The following is a 17,449-nucleotide window of genomic DNA, read 5'->3' as shown; positions in this document are numbered from 1 at the left end:
GGACGGCGGCGGCGCGCGAGGGGATGTCTCCTTCTAGACCACTACACAAGGGATATCATTTCAAACATTATAAAACTTACTACACTATTTAAACAAGGGAAAACTTCTTTTTTTTTCAACGTGGGACAACCACATTTCTTTTAAATAGTAAGCTTGAAAACCAATATTCTGCATTTTTACCAATGTAGGATAAACCCATTTTCACAAAATAATAGTGTTCAAAATTTATACTTTGCATTATATCCAACAGATCACTTAAAACTATGCTCTCACAATAGGATATATGTCAAAGTCATCTTTCACAACTTCTACATCATTGAAGAGTATAATGTAACCTTATACAAGTCTCTATAATTAATTAATTATCACAGAGTGGGTCTATCCTTATTCCTTACCAATCAAGTTGCCAATCACTAGCTTTAAGGATAATAGACAAATTGAGTTTCTCAAGTTCAATTTCAGATTTCCCCTTTTTTTTTTTAAGTGTTACTTTCCCTTTAATAATACAGGGGAAGGATAAGAGTACGTACTCTCACCGTCAAAAACTGTTGATCTAATAAGGATATATCTAACTCATGATTCCAAAACCATAAGGTGAAATATGAAATCCTAACTAACTATTACTTGAGTATGAAGTACTTGGTAACTCTATTTGTAGAAGACTAGAAGGTGGATTAAGTACAAGTTCCATTGTTTGTAGTTACAAAACCACTTTTCAATTTCTTACACGATACATATAACTCTTGTTATTGTCTAGAAAGTTATGTCAACTAAATAACCGTTTAAATTAAATTTATTGTGAAAAGTATTTATTTCTATTAATTTAGATGCTAAATTTTTTATACGCCTTATATTTTATAAGGAGACACTATAGAGTACTAGTAATATTTATTTTAACACTTTCCATCAAAAAAATTAATAAATTTATTTTACACTATTCCTTAGATTATGTGATGTACTTTATATTTATGTGACATATTGATTAAAGTAGGGAAGAATATATACTTATACTTTATACAATCATTAATTAACGATCAAGGAACATGGGCCATTCATTCACAAACAAAAAAGGCGAAAAGAATTTCAATAAATTAATTATAGTTTTAACTTTTTCATTAGTGTACAAAATATAAACAGTTATTTTATAATGTCATCAAAATTATCCAAGATTAATAAACTTTCATTTTAGTTACTACGTTCTTATCTTTAAAAACAGACCAATTTATGGAAGAAGATCGGTACCGGTATTTCAGTTAATTACATTTTTACAATTTAACTTCTTCCCTCGTCTTTCTCTCTCTATATTTAAACACAGCGGCACCTCTTTTCTCTCTCTATAATCTGTATATTTTCCAAAAATCTCGATAAAGTTCTTCATCTTCCTAATTTTACGCAATTATCTAAGAATCAAAACCCCAGAGAAAAAAAATCTGCAATCTTTTTTGAGTTTTTTTTGTTCATAGGCGATTACTTGCAGTTTGAAGAGCCATTTAGGTGAGGGAAAAGGCAATACTTTTTTTGAGATTTTTGTTTTGGTGAAATGATGGGGGTCATTTCTTCGGAAATGGGTTTAATGGGTTTGGAAATTTTTGTGATTTTTTTGCTGTCCTTTTCGCGTTTCTGGAATGCACATAAGGTGTTTGTTTCTGGGTCGCTTTGGGATTTATCTAATTGTTTCTAATTTAGTATTGGCGTGATATTCTATGGCTTGTATTTAAAGTTTTAAGGTTGATATTCTTGTCATTCATGGAATTGGGATTCTGAAAACCCATTTTGCAATAACTATAAAATTTATGTATGTTGGTTTCATTGGGATTTGTAGGAAAAGGAGCATTGAATTTTGTAAATTATTGCGCTGGAAGTAAAAGAAGAAGAAGATAAGGGTAAGAAAAAGGGGATGGTAAGAAGAAAAAGTATGTTGAAAGGAAGAATCTCGAGAATTGGGAGATATGCAATTGCTTCCTCAATTACAGATCAATGTATTACTTGTACTACATTTAATATCCTTGCTCCAATCTACAAAAGGCTGAGTGATGAGGTTTGTAAATTAACATCATAATTAAATTACAGTCCTTTAAATGATCATAATGTTCATTGAATCATTGATGGTATTTACATAGTTGGATTTCTGGTGACTTATTGCTGATTCTGGATTTCTCATTTTCTGGAAACTAACAGGATCAAGACGGCCGTGAAAGCGATTACAGGGCATTTTGGCTAGCTAGAAACCAAAGGATATTGGACTGGTTGTTGCGTGAAAGATCTACCATTATATGTCTTCAGGTTGGCAGCATTGGGTTTATTTCCTGCTTTTTTTTTTAATGTCCTGTGTTTGTTCAATTGTCTGTTTATGGTGTACTGCAATTTGTTATTGGTCTATCAGGGTATTAATACTTGTGTCTTCAATTCAATTCTTAGGAGTTTTGGGTTGGAAATGATGAACTTGTCAGTATGTATGAAAAGAGGCTCGGTGATGCTGGTTACAATAATTTCCAGCTTGCACGAACGAACAATCGTGGAGACGGTAGGCTATTGTTCATTTAATTTAAACATCGAACTTTAGACGTTTATTGTGTCATAGATAGATAGATTTTGTTGAATTTTGATGAATATGTGATTCTGCATTCTCTTGAATCCCCTAGTATATTAAAGAAATGTGTGGAATGATACATGATTTTTTCTTGCATTTCTGTTTACTTGATCATTTCATTAGATTCTCAACCATCCACCCTAATTAATGGTCCCCTAATAGTTGCTGCTTGGGAGACTAAGAGTTGATAACACAAAGGAGTTGGTAGTTTGGTATATGGTGGGATATCATGTTATTCTATGGTTTGGTGAGGTTTGCAACGTCAGATTCATGTGGTGTTGCCAATAATAAAATGAAATTAGTTGCATAATTTAGCTATTGAATTCCATTACAGCAGTTTTTGGCGGTAGCGTGGTAGTGTCCAGCTAGAGTATTGTCATTTACTGGATAATACAATATTATGGTATACAACCTACCATCAACTAGAAAAATAAACAAAGACTCAATAGTATGTGTGCTTAACTGCTTATGTTGCTGCTGACAAATATTTTGGCTTTCTTTTTTCTCGTCTGAGGTGTTTTTTCTTGAAACGTGTAGGTCTTCTAACGGCAGTACACAGAGATTATTTCAATGTTATAAATCACCGAGATTTGCTACTCAATGATATTGGAGACCGTGTTGCTCAGCTACTTCACGTCGAATTAGTTAACCCTTTCTGTCAGAATCGAAGCACAAATGTTGGACAAGAGATTCTCATTGTGAACACCCACTTGTTATTTCCTCATGATTCAAGACTCTGCCTAGTGAGATTGCACCAAGTATGTTGTATTCAATATCAGTGGCGTATTTGTTTGTTTTTTTTTTTTTTACTTACAGGACTCTGATTATGAATGTATGTGATGTTCAGGTGTATGAGATCTTACAAAATGTGGAATCTTATCAGAAAGAATTCAAGTTGAACCCCATGCCTATCCTACTCTGTGGGTAAGTAAGCTTCTATCATGTGCACATTTTTGCAGCTAATGCTCCGTTTGGTAGGGCGTAAAACATTTTCCAGGAAAACGGTTTTCCTCTATTTTCAATTTTACATTGTTTTGTTTGCAAATGAGTGTAAAACTATTTTCCCTAGAAATAAAATTATTCTCGCAATGATGGGAAACCATTTTCCCTTCAACATGAAGGGGAAACGGTTTTCCTTCCTTTTTGCCTTATCTCCATTGTACACCCTTCTCAGTACTTGCTTACATTCACTTTCATTTTCCTTTTGTTTCTTCATTTTTCTTACATGGAACCAAACAACGGAAAATTATTTTTGAAATTGTGTTTTCCATTGTAAATTGTTTTCCATGAAAATCATTTTACACTGAAAATGTTTTACGCCCAACCAAACGGAGCCTAAGTATTCAATTGCAGGTTTTTAGTACTTCATTGAACGCTGAATCATTTCTTCTACAGTGATTGGAATGGAAGTAAGCGTGGACATGTTTACAAGCTTCTAAGATCTCAAGGGTTCGTCTCATCATATGACACTGCTCATCAATACACGGATGCTGATGCTCATAAGGTGGTTTAGTTACATCATTTTTTGTCATAAATAATCACTTCTTCTTTTCTTCATGCAGATGTGATTGGTGTTCTTTCTGTTTCTCATGTTCATTTCTTTCACACAGTGGGTTAGTCATCGCAATCACCGGGGAAACATCTGCGGGGTTGATTTCATATGGCTTCGGAATCCAAACAAATGCCTGAAACTTCTCAAGACAAGCTGGAATGAGACAGTATTTAGCATGTTCAAGGTAGAATGCCTACATTTATAGCCTTGGAACTTTTTTTTCCTGTATTCTGTATGTCTGTAACTGGCTCAATTTCTCTTTTCTAATCACTCTGTTTGGAGAAGGTAGTATATTGAATTTATCGAAAAATATTGGGGGTTTGAATTCTCAGTACATTAGCTCAGTAAAGATTAACCTATGGCAAGGAAACAATGAAAATATTGGGTATTCAGGAATCTGGATTTTTGTGGGAATTTTATGGGTCTGACAAACCGTGAAGTTTTATCATAATGAAAATCTCCTGGAGGTTGAAACCATAAAATTCATCTTAATGCACGTCTACTTATTACAGAGAATTTGGGGAAAGGGAGTTGTCAACACTTTTGTCAGTGTCAAATTCAGAAACATGATAATCAGTTCATGGAGAATTACTTTGGTGTATTGATTTTGTGGCATATTGCAGTGTATTTTAATTGTTGCTGTACTCATCTGAATGAACGATAAACATTTAGGATGAGCAATCCATTTTTACAATATCAGTAGTACTATGAATTTCTTCAAGCATGGCAAATACGGTTGCAGTTCTATGCTATGTATCTAACAAACAATTAATTTATTTCTTATTATAGTCACTACTTCGAAGAGCTTCATTGACAGATTATGATGCATTTGCCTTTCTAAAGGCTGATAGTGGGGGTGATTACATAACTTACTCATGTTTCTGTGAAGCACTTAGACAGGTAATGATAGACTCTTCTACATCAAGTTGAAGAATTTCTTCTTCTACAACATTTTAACTGATCTTTCTGCTTTGCAGTTAAATTTAGCTGGTCACCCTTACGGACTTAGCGAGGAAGAGATGAAGGACTTGTGGGTTCAGGCAGATATTGATGGAAATGGACTTCTTGATTATAGTGAATTCCAGGTAAAAAACATCACTTCACTTTTTCTGACATTTTACTATTAGCTAATCTATGTCAGTATTCAGAGTGGTGTTACCAAAATACAATAACCTGATCTGAAATTCGGCTCACTGGCTAAGTAAATATTCATATAATGGATTTGTATCATAGCTCATAACTAGAACAACATGAAGTAAAAAAGGCTTCTGTGCTTGATGTTCTAAACTGCAAGCTTGTTATTGCAGGAAAGAATATGGAATGCAGAAGACTCGGATGATGATGGAAGTGTCCATGGCAGTGATGTACATGATACAGTGCAAGCTATTGGGTTTAGTGTTAAAAATGCAGTTCTCTTCCCTACTGAAGTGGAGAAAGGGATGTGGCCCGAAGACTACTCATTGTCTGATCATGCTCGGCTCACTGTAGTTTTTTCCCCTGTACGAATGCCATGCTCTCAGATGATTTTCTGACAAAAAACAGGTAGCAAAAAAGAGTTTCCAGCATGAGATTTTATTAGCATAAAACAAGGAGGATCAAATGCAAAATCACCAACTTTTTTTGTTGGTGACTTTGATTTTATAAGTTCATAAGTTCAAAAGAAATTCAACCATAGCCTGTAGACCTCTATATTGATGGAGGATTAGCTCAGAGGATGAATTGTAACGGGAGCTCATAAGCATGTTGTTGCTTTTTGTAAATGGAATTGACCCTCGAACCCAGGACCAGTGATGCTGGTACAGTAGTATTGGGGTTCGTGCTTGGTTGGTTCGGTTACAGCTTTCTGCTGTGAGTTTTGATCGACTGGGTGGACAGATACAAGGAAAGACATGGAAGTATAACGTCGTTTGGCGACAAAGGAGAAGAGGATGAAGTTTGTATACTGTAAATGTGTGTATATCACTGTAAGATTTTGTAGTTAGTGTGTATAATTGACATCAGTTTTTGTATTTAAAACTGAATAAAAAGCAATGAAATCCCCATTTGGTGATGAGTTCCATTGCAGTAATGCAGTCCATCCTTATCAGTTTATCAGTTATTACCACCGGTGGGGTGGCAATGGGCAAGGATTTGGAGTTCTGGACTAGGTTTGAGAAGACCCAGACCAAGACCCGCATTGTTAGAAACTAGATCTAGATCCGGTGTAGATATGTTGGGTCTGAAAAACTAGATGCAGACCTAGAGCCATTGGCCATTGGGTCTAGTGGCTGGGTGTGTTTCTTTTCTGAAAAAATCACACCATATACTTTCTTATCCTGTACTACCTCCGTTTCACAATATTTGCATCATTTCTTTTTCCAGTAGTGTCAAAATGAGAAACGAGGTAATTATTGCGAAACGGAGTTAGTATGTTTTATCCGCCCATTTTTTTTGTGCAACTATGATATTGCTTTAATATAACCAAAAACACACAAAGTTCGTTACAACTTTGGGGGAAAAAAATCCGTAGCATAAAATTCAAAGTTTCTAATATTACAAATTAGATCATACATATTATGTCAGACAAATTGTACATAGTTCAACGTAATAATAATAACTCAATAAAATGTATTCATTCCATTTCTTTTTGATCTTTCTGTTTTCATAAATAGCGTTCATATTTGTTCTTCCTGTTTTTTTTTTTCTTGGATATGACTTTTTACTCGTCATATCCAAGAAATAAGAAACGTTACTCGTCTAATTTAAATTCTTGATCAATTAAACTTTGTATCTGTTATTATTTAACTTTTGCACTTTAATTCGCATATAAAATTTTTATAAAATTGTTGCGTAAGGAAGGCAAAAAACATGAAAGAAACCACAAATAAATTAAGAGATTAGAAAAAAAAACATGTTAAAAAAACACACACACAAAAAAAGCAATATTTAAAAGTTCATTGATTGGGTTTCAAAATAAATTTAGAGATTATAAAAAAACATGTTAAAAAACAAACATAAAAAAGCAATATTAAAAAAAAGTCCTTGATTGGGATTCGATCCCTACACCATCATTTAAGGTATACAAACACCATTTCCCCGAACAAGTACTCCTATACCACTGAGCTATAACACATTTTATTAACTTGATTTATTACTTAATATGGAGTAATTTTTTTCAACATTTTTTTTAAAATAACGGGGATAGACCCCTATAAAATCATATAGTTCCTCCCCTGTTTTGGGCATTTTCACCATCTCTGTTTTATCTCTCAAACAATGACATATATATAGTAGAATTAATGTGGCACGATATTATTAGTCAAATAAACGTATGTGGCACAATGACATCAATGGTGAAAGAATCTCGTAAATTTTAATCCTAGTAGGAAAAACAACACGGGTAAAATGAACGTGGCATGATCCTATTTGTTAAATTAATGGGGCAGTGATATCATTAATGAAACACCTAATAGATCTTTACCCTAACAGCAGGCCCGGCCCTAGGGGTAGGCGAGGGGTGCGACCGCCTAGGGCCCAAGGCGAAAAGGGGCCTAAAATAATTGTCTCTCCAGTTATTTAATACTATTAATAAACAACGCATTAAATACATATGTTATTTCCTTGACTAATTGGTAGAAAGTAGGATCTAAAGTTTTGATATCTACTAGAGGTGGATTTCAAAAATAAATAAAAATAATATTTCAGTTAAAGACGTATTAAAAATAAATAAATAAATAATTTCAGTTAAAGATGTATTATTTTGGAAGGGCCCAAATCCCTTATTTTGCCTAGGGCCCTCAATCAACATGTGATACTATTGATTAAACAAACGTGGCAGAGTAATACTTCCTCCGTTTCATAAAGTTCTTTACGCTTTGAAAAATGTGTCCAAAGTATAAAAACTTTGACCGTAAATTTTCACCATTATATACATCAAAACATTACATGTAAGATCTTGTTAGATTGGTGTCGAGATGTACGTATTTTCAGAATATCAAATTTTTATAATTTTTTCACATATGAAATTGGATATATTAGTAGTTAAATATTGCATTGGAATCCGTGCAAATAGTAACTGTAAAGATCTTTTTGAAACGGAGGTAGTATGTTATTAGTGAAAACTTGATAAATTTCAATTACCCTAATAGAAACAATGATGCGTGTAAAATCAACATGGCATGATCCTATGCGACATTAAGTACACTACTTGTACGACAAATAGGGCAAGAAGGTGTCTTAGGGAGCCACTTGAAAATACACCGATAGTGGAAAATATGACCGCAACACAGCCGTACCATACACCAAGAATTAGCACTTGGAAGCCAATTGAATATCTTGCTGTTGGGTACTTCTGCAGAGAAACCAGCTAGACAAATAGGGCAATCTTCATCCTTTTGTACACTTGTACCATTAATCCGAGGTATATAAGTACTAGTACTAAATCCATTACGCTCCCAATTACACTCTTCAATTTTGTGTAAAGGCTTCACTTGAACTAATCTCAATCTTTTTTTATCATTATGCGGCACTCCTTTCCATAACTTAACTTGTTGGACAAGTTTCGTACAATCGTTCTTGACCTTGTAATTATAATCATCATCATCATCATCATCATCATCATCATCATCATCACAAGAATAGTTGATAGTAATACCCTCGTTACTTTTACTTAACAAGACCTTCTTTTGCTTGGCCTCCAAGTAACTCATGGTAGCACTTACCATGTTTACATCCACAACGATTGCCATTGAATCTTTTCTCGACTTAATTTCGTGATCAACATTGCTGCTCTTTTGAACGCAGTAACAACTTCGCATGTAGCCACATATTTCCTGGGCTAAAACTTGCGCAACCTCTTCACCAAACCATATTCCCATCGATAAGCGTGAAGTATCATCACTAGCTTCTTCAATTTTTTTAGCCAGAAGAACTTGCAATTTTATTTCGTCGTCAATGTATAAGAAATACAACGGATCGAAGTCAATTCTAACGAATTTCGGTTCATCTACACCGATAATTTCACGTAAGCTTTCGGGTAAACCCTGGTAGATGGTATGCCCTACTTTTAACAACAACAATCCCTTTTCATATTCTTCATCAACAATACTTTGATAGTTTTTAGGGTACTTGAATAATCTAAGATTTATAATATTAGCTTCCGTCACTACAATATCCTCCATCCTAAAATCACTCCAAACAAATAAATTAAAAGAACTTTACTTGTAAAATAAATCTGTGTTTGGGAGGAGTTTTTTTGGGTGATCTTGTTTGGGAGGAGGTTTTTTTTTATGGTGTAAATCTTATTATTCATAAACGCATATATATAGTACAAGAATATAAGAAGCCAACTCGGACTCCTACTCAAACCCTAAATCCTTACATAATAGTGTAATACTCGTCCTAACTCTAACTTAATAGCTAGTCCTATGTATATTAGAATATTAGAAGTATTCTAATTTGATATCGTAACACCTACGCTATGTCGCCAGCTATTTCCGCAAGGTCATAAATATACTCCCTTCGTATTTTTTTAGAAGTCTTGTGCACGTTGAACGACACAAGTATTAGAGAAGCATAACTGAATTTGATATAATGATAATATAAGGCCATGTTCTTCTTGGCTTAACTACAATTTCATGACTTATTTCGCAATTCAGTTCAGTTCATGAGCATGCATTTCAGTTCAGTTTGGTTCAATATAATTCAATTCAATTCAACTTATTAATAATAATAATAATAATAATAATAATAATTATTATTATTATTATTATTATTATTATTATTATTTATTTTTATTATTTTTATTATTATTATTATATTCATTTATTATTAATGTAGTTATTAATTATCATTTAGTAATTAATTACAGATTACTAATTATTAATTATTTAGTTATTAGTTATTTATTATTTATTATTTATAAACTATTATTTATTTTAGTAATATTTGGTTAAGTTAAGTTCAGTTCAGTTTAGCTCTAAAGAACATGGCCTAAATGGATTAGTTGACAATGAAGGAATACATATAAAAAAAATAAGTGGGTGTAAAATTAAAGTTACCAAAAATGAAATTATTTATGATTTAAGTGGGCTCAAAAGAAACTAAGAAAGTAAAAAATACTTCGTAATAAACAATTGGAAAATGAGTATAAAGTGATTAGTTCTAGACCTATACGGGAAGAAAAAAAAGTTAAAAATCTTCCTACAATCTTTTTTGATAACACCATTATTTAGACATTTTGTCCATGTACGATTTTAAACAATAATATTTTCAATTATGGATAAGAGAAAATTATAAAAAGTTGATATTTAATAAATATTTATTGAGAAAATCTAATAAAATCCTACACGACTCTATTTTGTCTTAAGTACAAATCACAAAAGAAAGTCAAAGAAGCTTATGTGAATAGTGTCAAAAACCCAATTGAGTGATCTATAATAAGAAAAGGATGAAGTAGCATACTAGATTTATATTACAATGGGGACTAACTGTGGGCGTTATCCTCTTTGTACTAGTCTGTAGGAGTTGTCATTCAGTTTAAGAAAACTGACAAAACCCGGTTAACGTGATAATTTGACTCACAACGGCCATAGTTCCTTTGTGATCCCTGGTGTGGAGATCCCTCAACGTACATCCAGCGGAGTAGAGATTGAGAATTCGGGGGACGTTTACTAATACGGGAGTGCTCGGCATTAGCCACGCGACGCGGTCCTTACTAGTTCAATTGTGGCGACGATGGGACATGCGTTATGCTACATTACTACTCTGGATTGATTTTAATGCACAAATATTACTAAACAGATGTCAAAGCGTTGATTTAGGTTAATTCAAGGTGCCTAACAATAAATCGGTTTGTCCAAGAGTTATTTGATTTAGGCGTGAACAATATAACAGGTTAAAGTTAACAAATTTATATGGCGGGGAAAATCAATAAAAATATAATTCACGTTACAGCAAAGCGTAGGCTTTACTGCGGTTCTCAGGAACACCTACCACTTGACTTTGCTAGCTTTCCGTTTGGCTTTAGAACTTTCCGATGATTGATTGACTGTCGGACGGGATTCTTCCAGAGTTGTTGTATGTTTTAGGCTTAGGAATTGGGTTAAGACTTCGGCATTATTCGGACTAATCACGTGATCGTGCGGGCAAGGTCTTCTTAACGGTGTGTTAAATGCGGCAGACACACGAACACGGGACAGAGAAAAGCTTCGGTCAATACTCAAGCTTAGGGTTTAGGGTTAGCAATGTGTGTTATTTTCCGGAATTTAGAGCCCCTATTTATAGTAAAATAGGACATAATAAGATAAATTTCCGAAATATGATTTTTTCGACTGAGATCTATGCAGCGCTAGAAATTTGTAGCGCTTGGATCAAGAGCGTTGTTAATTTCTAGCGCTCACATTCCCAGCGCCAGATGTGTCTTATGACAGCTGGATTAAATCTATCTTTGCGTGATTTGTGTGAGAACAAATTGCAGCGCCGAAATATTATGACGCTTATTATTTATGTGTTGGAATATTATAGCGCTTACATTGCGAGCACTAAAATTGTCTAGCGCTGGTGTTTTATTTCGCTTTTCCAGTCTTATCGGTTTTTAACCGAATCTCATTCGCGGTTTCTATCCTTTGGAATACGAGTTAGGATGCAACTCTTACCCTTTATTCAACGATAAATCGTAATGCAACTTAAACACTCGGATATTTTATCTTATACAGTTGCCATTCTGGGCAGCGTTCAGACATAGCAATTACCATAAATAGTAGTTTCTAAAAACGGAAATATGGTTTTACGGGATCGTCAGTCAGTCATGGATCGTTCATGGCATATTTAGGAAAGCTTAGTCAAGCGGTGTTTGGTTTCATCATCGAACATACCGTGTCGGGGCTAGGGACAAACGTAGGAGTCTACAGTTAGCCCACACTCTGATTGAGTCTGAGCAAGAGGAAAATCAAAGTATTGGTAGACGGAGTGCGTCTGAAACCTAGCCTGGTTAAAACCAAGTCCAAACGAGGGTCTCCCCCCAAGGAAAATGAAAAGTGTTGGTGGTGTCCCACCACCACTCAAGAAGCAGGTGCACAAACCGCCTAGACACATTGGGGCCCACGACCTCCCTGAAGAGGCATATCATCGGGTACAAAGCACACGCCTCCACCGCAGCACGAGTCCGATCATCCATCTTCTCCAGGCACTCAACAAAAACCGACCCGCCATAGGGCCGACAAGTGGTATCTGTCCCAGCCTTCCCGACAGAAACTGGGACACCACGTGCTGCTCCAAGTCGTGGTGCAAGTCAATCCCGTCATACTCTATGGGGCCCATCCAAAGACAAAATCCCCTCCGCGCGCACTCCAACGAAGGGGACGAGGAGGCATGCCTCGCCCTCCGGGAACGCCGAACGACCCGAGATGTCCCCTCTCGCCTCTTCGAACTAGAGGAAGCTACCCGAGGCTGCAAGCAGTAGTCTGAAGTATCCCCCTCAGTGGAGGATCCACTATCGTCCGACGTGCTATATTTCGCAAAAATACGAAAAAAAACATAAGGCAACCATACCTCAAAACCAACGATGCAAAACAGTTACATGTTAAAATACCAAATGCAACAAACTATTTGGCATCAAACAATTCCGTTCTCTAAATGGACATGTTACTAAGTTCGCAATTAGTAACAACAGTTCGTGCATACGAAATCAACCACAGACTAATCCAAGCATCGAAATAGGCTATTTAATTGCAAGCAAAATATCGAAAAACACCTACATTGCATTCCAATGTCAATTCGTAGGCATCCTTGGGGCTAATTTTGAACAAACAAAAAATCACCCAAAATCAACATACTTGCAAAAATTAACGTGTTTAGGAACTTATACATGTCATAAACATCACATACATTCAAGAAATTGCAAGAAATTGGGGCAAACATAGAAAACCCCAATTCAATTTGAGCATGAAAAAACATACGAATTTATACTCAAAATTCAAGCTAAAACGCAATAAAAACTCGAAATTACTTACATATATGTGATTTTTATAAATCGTTCACAAACTTGCACGCACGAAGCAAGGGAAGCTAAGTGTTACCCTTAAGGGGTGTGCATAGTGCGGGCATGCGACGATGAGCAAGGGAGCTCGTCGCCCATGCGGTACAAGACAGCGAGCAATGCACGAGCCACGCACGCGGGGATAGCCCATGTGTAGTGTGTGTTGTGCGGAGTGATCGAGCAAGGCGAATGGGCAACGCTGCACATGCTCAGCAGTGCTGGCGTCGAGGCAGCGTGCGATGGCTTCCGAGCCGTGCGCGTCTGCCAGCCCGCATTGTGCCCAACAGCGATGGCGACGAGGCATCGATTGATGCCCTCGTGCCATGCGCGCAAAGCAAGCAAGCATGCAGCAGCAGCCAGCGATGGCGTCGAGCCAATGGGCGCTGGCGAGGGCCTGGATGTGTGATGGCCTCGGCCATTCGTGCAGTCAGCTCTTGCAACGCTGCAAGCCTTGGCGAGGCATGGGCCTTGCGCCCATGTGCCTTGCCTTGGCCGATTAACTTATCTCGTTTTGTTGTTTAATTTTCGGTTGAAAACGATTTTAATTAAATTTAATTTCGTAATTTAATTTTTCTCGGAATTTAATTTTGATTAATTTAATTATTATAATTTTTTGTTATACTAATTATTTTAATAAGCCATGAATAAATTTGGGGATTTTTTTTTTGTTTTTGGCTTGGATATGACAGTCGCCAAGCAAGGGGTTTTTTAATTTCAAATTTAATACATTAACGAACGAATACTTAGTCTGTAATATGACTTAAAACAGTAGGTATTTTATTGTCTTTTATTTTAACTAGTATGGAAGCCCGTGCGATGCACGGATTTGTAATGAAAAGTACATAGCGCACGGGCTTGTAATGAAAAGTACATTTTTTTTGGTGCGAATGAGGCACAAAGGGCGGGGATGAGAATCGATCCCAGGATCACCTGAAACTGGGATAATATCATCGTACAAAGATAGACGTGCGATGCACATATCTGTTTTTAATTATTTAAGTTACTATGGATATCTCTTAATTTAAAACTAATTTCATTTTGTTTAGTTTTACACCAAATTTCTATCTTTAATCAATATATTTTATTCAGTTCTTATTGTTAAATTGTTTTTAGGATTATTTTACAATAGCTACATTAAAATTGTAGTCATAGTAACCATCTCCAATATGTATTGTCATTTTAATATATTTAACCTTGACCATTCATATACTCAACTAACATTTAAACTGAATTCTTATAAGGATTTTCTTTTAAAACAATTTACTAATCATTCCGGACTGCTATCGATCAATAAACATAGCCACTTGAATTAGTAGTTGGTTATTCATGTAATCTAAACAAAATCATTACATATAAATTGTATAAGTATAGACTCCCTCTATCCTTATTTTTTCACCCCATATTCTATTTAGTCAATCCTTAGAAATTGTTTCATTTTCGTATATTGTATTTTATTTTCCCCATTAACCTCTTTTATTTTGGTTTCAGTTTCCTTTAATGTTAAATGAACTATTAATGTAATAATAAGTGGAACTCTCCTATGTCCAAAAGAAAAAATAATATCGTCTCATCCAATTTAATTCTTACCCCCTAATTTTGTCACCAACAACCGTCTATTTGATTATAAATTTGGTTAGTTATCCTTTTCACCAAGTTGACATAGGGTAAATTTAAAAAAAAAAAAACTGAAGCCACAAAATAAATAAATATCTTATTGTGTAGATGTTGCCTTCCGCCAATATTTGTCGAAGGCCCTGTTCGGCAAAATTAGCGGTAGCGGGTAGCGGTTAGCGGTTGAGTAGCGGGTAGCGGTTAAAGTAGCGAGTAGCGGTGAATAGTAGCGGGTAACGGTTAGCTGTCAAAGTAGCGGTAACTAATATGAGTGTTCGGTAAAAGTAGCGGTTGATATTATAAAAATAAAAATAAAAGCAAGAATATTATTTAAAACTTTATTATAAATTTGTCAAACGCTACCCGCTACCTTAAACGCTACTAATTTTAACGTTTGACAAAAGCTACCCAACCGCTACCTCAACCGCTACCTCAACCGCTAACCGCTACCTAAATCGCTACTTTACCAAACACTTACAAATTTTACAAGTAGCGTCTTGACTAGGTCAAAACGCTACCCGCTACCTCAAACGCTACCGCCGAACACGCCCGAAATTATTGCACATATTTTCCTTTGATTGAAGCATGTACATAATCACCCTGCAATTGTAAAATTATTATTAAAAGTTAAAAAGAAGGAAAAAATTATGAAGCCACAATTATATAAGATCAATTATATACCTCTTCGTCAATGACCATGTCCAGACTAATGACACTATTTTGTTTACGGAAGTTTAGCACATCAATAAGTCTTGAAACACGTACATTTATTTTCCAATCGTTTTTGCTTGAATTAATTGCTCGAATCAATGAAATATTTATGAAAAATAAACATACAGAGTACTTAAATCATCATAATAACTATAGGGTATAAACCCGTAAAAAGAAAATCAAATATAATAAAAGAGGAGTATAGTTTTATAAATTTACGCAACCATGATCACACAAACTTGAGTTTTTTTTTTGTAAACTATTATGTTGATAGTTAGATATGGGTTGAACATATAAAGTCATATATTTATATCCGGAAAAAATATAGTTTAATGCAAGTAGAATTCTAATGTAAACGTAAAATTTGCACACGTAGAATTAGAGTTTGACGTCTACTGGAAAAGTCCTAAGATAAAATTGGACGTATAACTTTTGTAAAAGATCAGAGTACAATAATCTTCACCTATCACTTACGTAATCTAAAAATTATGAATAAACATTATTATAAAGATAAATTTGGTGAAGTTATAATCTATCTTTTACTTATTTAATCTAATGTATAACTCCTAAGATATTTAATCTTAGGTAATCTATCTTTTATAACATTATTATAATCTATTTTTATAATATTTATACGTGATGACTGTACAATCCTATGTGGACGCTCTAAATGTTCTTTAAAAAACTCCCCTTTATATATATATTAGATTAGATTCGGGTTTTTACCGACCACTCTATAGTCGATATAGTATACAATTAAAGCGGTCTTTAAATTATCGACTACTTTTATGCGGTTGGTAATTTTTTATTTTAACGACACTCTCGAAACTATCGGTAAAATTAAGTTTACCAACTTATATTTTAGCGGTCAATTTAGTCGGTAAAATCCGTTTTCTTGTAGTGATATATAGTCCCAAAGCACTCCAACATTAAACCCAAAAAAGATGAGAAGGATTTAGGTATGGGAACCATTAGATATTATTCTTCTTTTGGTACATATCAAATTACCAATAACACATCATCAAAAATCAATACAACTATAAAAGGCAAAATAAAGAGAGTTGTCTACGGACCCAAAAACAGAAAGAGCAAAAGAAAAAAGATCGAGAAAAGGAGAATTTTTTTATAAAATAAAATAAAAATAAATAAAAAGGTTGGTATGGAGTTATGGACTATGGAGATTTGAGATAAGAATCGTGTAGAAAGTAAAAAGACCATGCAACATGAACATGCATTATTAATTTATTTACTATCAAAGGCTAAAACTTTAGGGTTTATTGTAATAATATTTCAAAATATCAATAATAATGTTGCCTAGGAATTGGTGATTTTATTCTCCTTTCGTCTTTACGTACTTTTTGTTGTTGTTAATTGTTTGATTTACTCCTAATGAAGAGTGACAATTGCATGGTTAGTTGTCTATATATGTAGTGGTATTACTCTTTTTTGCTTTTTTCCAATTTCATGTTCACACTACTATCTACCAAAACAAGGTAGTACAAATAAATGTGCGCGCATTTCATGTGTAAGTTAAGTATGTACGTGAGTGTTAGATGATTTTGATGGAAAACATGTTCATGTTTTAATACGTAATTGGATTAAAATGATTTTTTTTATTATTATTATTTAACCGGTTGAGTTAGATGCAATTATACAAAATATATACGGTGTACAAGTGTACAACTAAGGCCTAAGGGTACGGTGGATTTATATAGCAAATTGCATATTAAGATTGTCAGAATCGAGATCTTATAATGGATTATTGAGGAAGGGAGGTAATTAAGATCGGATCGTAGGATCATAAGATCCTACAAATTAGTGGAAATAGTATTTATGCTAAGTAAAATTAATGGAGTTATTACTGAAGTTTTTTTTTTTTCCAGCAATTTTTTTTATTTTTTTTGGTTCTACTACGAGGAGTTTCCACCACTTTCGGCGAGTGGGTTAATCTCCCACATGAGTTTGCATG

The 17,449-nt window shown here is 34.5% G+C and overlaps 2 protein-coding genes across 3 annotated transcripts; one reads left to right on the top strand and one right to left on the bottom strand.

The window, feature by feature from the left end:
- Positions 1 to 1,223: 1,223 nt before the first annotated feature.
- Positions 1,224 to 6,195, top strand: LOC110797762 (uncharacterized calcium-binding protein At1g02270). Of its 2 annotated transcripts, none has more exons than XM_056838529.1 (11): positions 1,224 to 1,244; positions 1,823 to 2,038; positions 2,179 to 2,283; positions 2,419 to 2,524; positions 3,128 to 3,348; positions 3,438 to 3,514; positions 3,986 to 4,094; positions 4,201 to 4,326; positions 4,932 to 5,042; positions 5,120 to 5,227; positions 5,450 to 6,195. In XM_056838529.1, exons 2-11 carry the CDS (start codon positions 1,898 to 1,900, stop codon positions 5,672 to 5,674), a joined length of 1,329 nt encoding a protein of 442 aa, XP_056694507.1. In that variant the 5' UTR covers positions 1,224 to 1,244; positions 1,823 to 1,897; the 3' UTR covers positions 5,675 to 6,195. The 2 variants fall into 2 exon arrangements, with proteins under 2 accessions (XP_056694507.1, XP_021858573.1); XM_022002881.2 differs by having other exon boundaries at positions 1,241 to 1,494.
- A 1,719-nt stretch (positions 6,196 to 7,914) lies between these two features.
- Positions 7,915 to 9,393, bottom strand: LOC130470651 (uncharacterized). Its single transcript, XM_056841160.1, has one exon. The coding sequence runs from the start codon at positions 9,299 to 9,301 to the stop codon at positions 8,306 to 8,308; it is 996 nt and encodes a 331-aa protein (XP_056697138.1). The 5' UTR covers positions 9,302 to 9,393; the 3' UTR covers positions 7,915 to 8,305.
- Between the last annotated feature and the right edge of the window lie 8,056 nt (positions 9,394 to 17,449).

This window comes from Spinacia oleracea, chromosome 3 (genome assembly GCF_020520425.1).
Source record: "Spinacia oleracea cultivar Varoflay chromosome 3, BTI_SOV_V1, whole genome shotgun sequence".
NCBI classification, from domain to species: domain Eukaryota; kingdom Viridiplantae; phylum Streptophyta; class Magnoliopsida; order Caryophyllales; family Amaranthaceae; genus Spinacia; species Spinacia oleracea.
Note: the sequence above shows the minus strand (reverse complement) of the source record. Positions and strands in the feature narration are given on the sequence as shown.

Coding starts and splice junctions, on each gene's coding strand:
- LOC130470651 (XM_056841160.1), bottom strand. CDS start 9,301: ATGGAGGATATTGTAGTGACGGAAGCTAATATTATAAATCTTAGATTA.
- LOC110797762 (XM_056838529.1), top strand. CDS start 1,898: ATGGTAAGAAGAAAAAGTATGTTGAAAGGAAGAATCTCGAGAATTGGG. Junction 2,525..3,127: donor AACGAACAATCGTGGAGACG/GTAGGCTATTGT, acceptor TGAAACGTGTAG/GTCTTCTAACGGCAGTACAC. Junction 4,095..4,200: donor CGGATGCTGATGCTCATAAG/GTGGTTTAGTTA, acceptor TCTTTCACACAG/TGGGTTAGTCATCGCAATCA.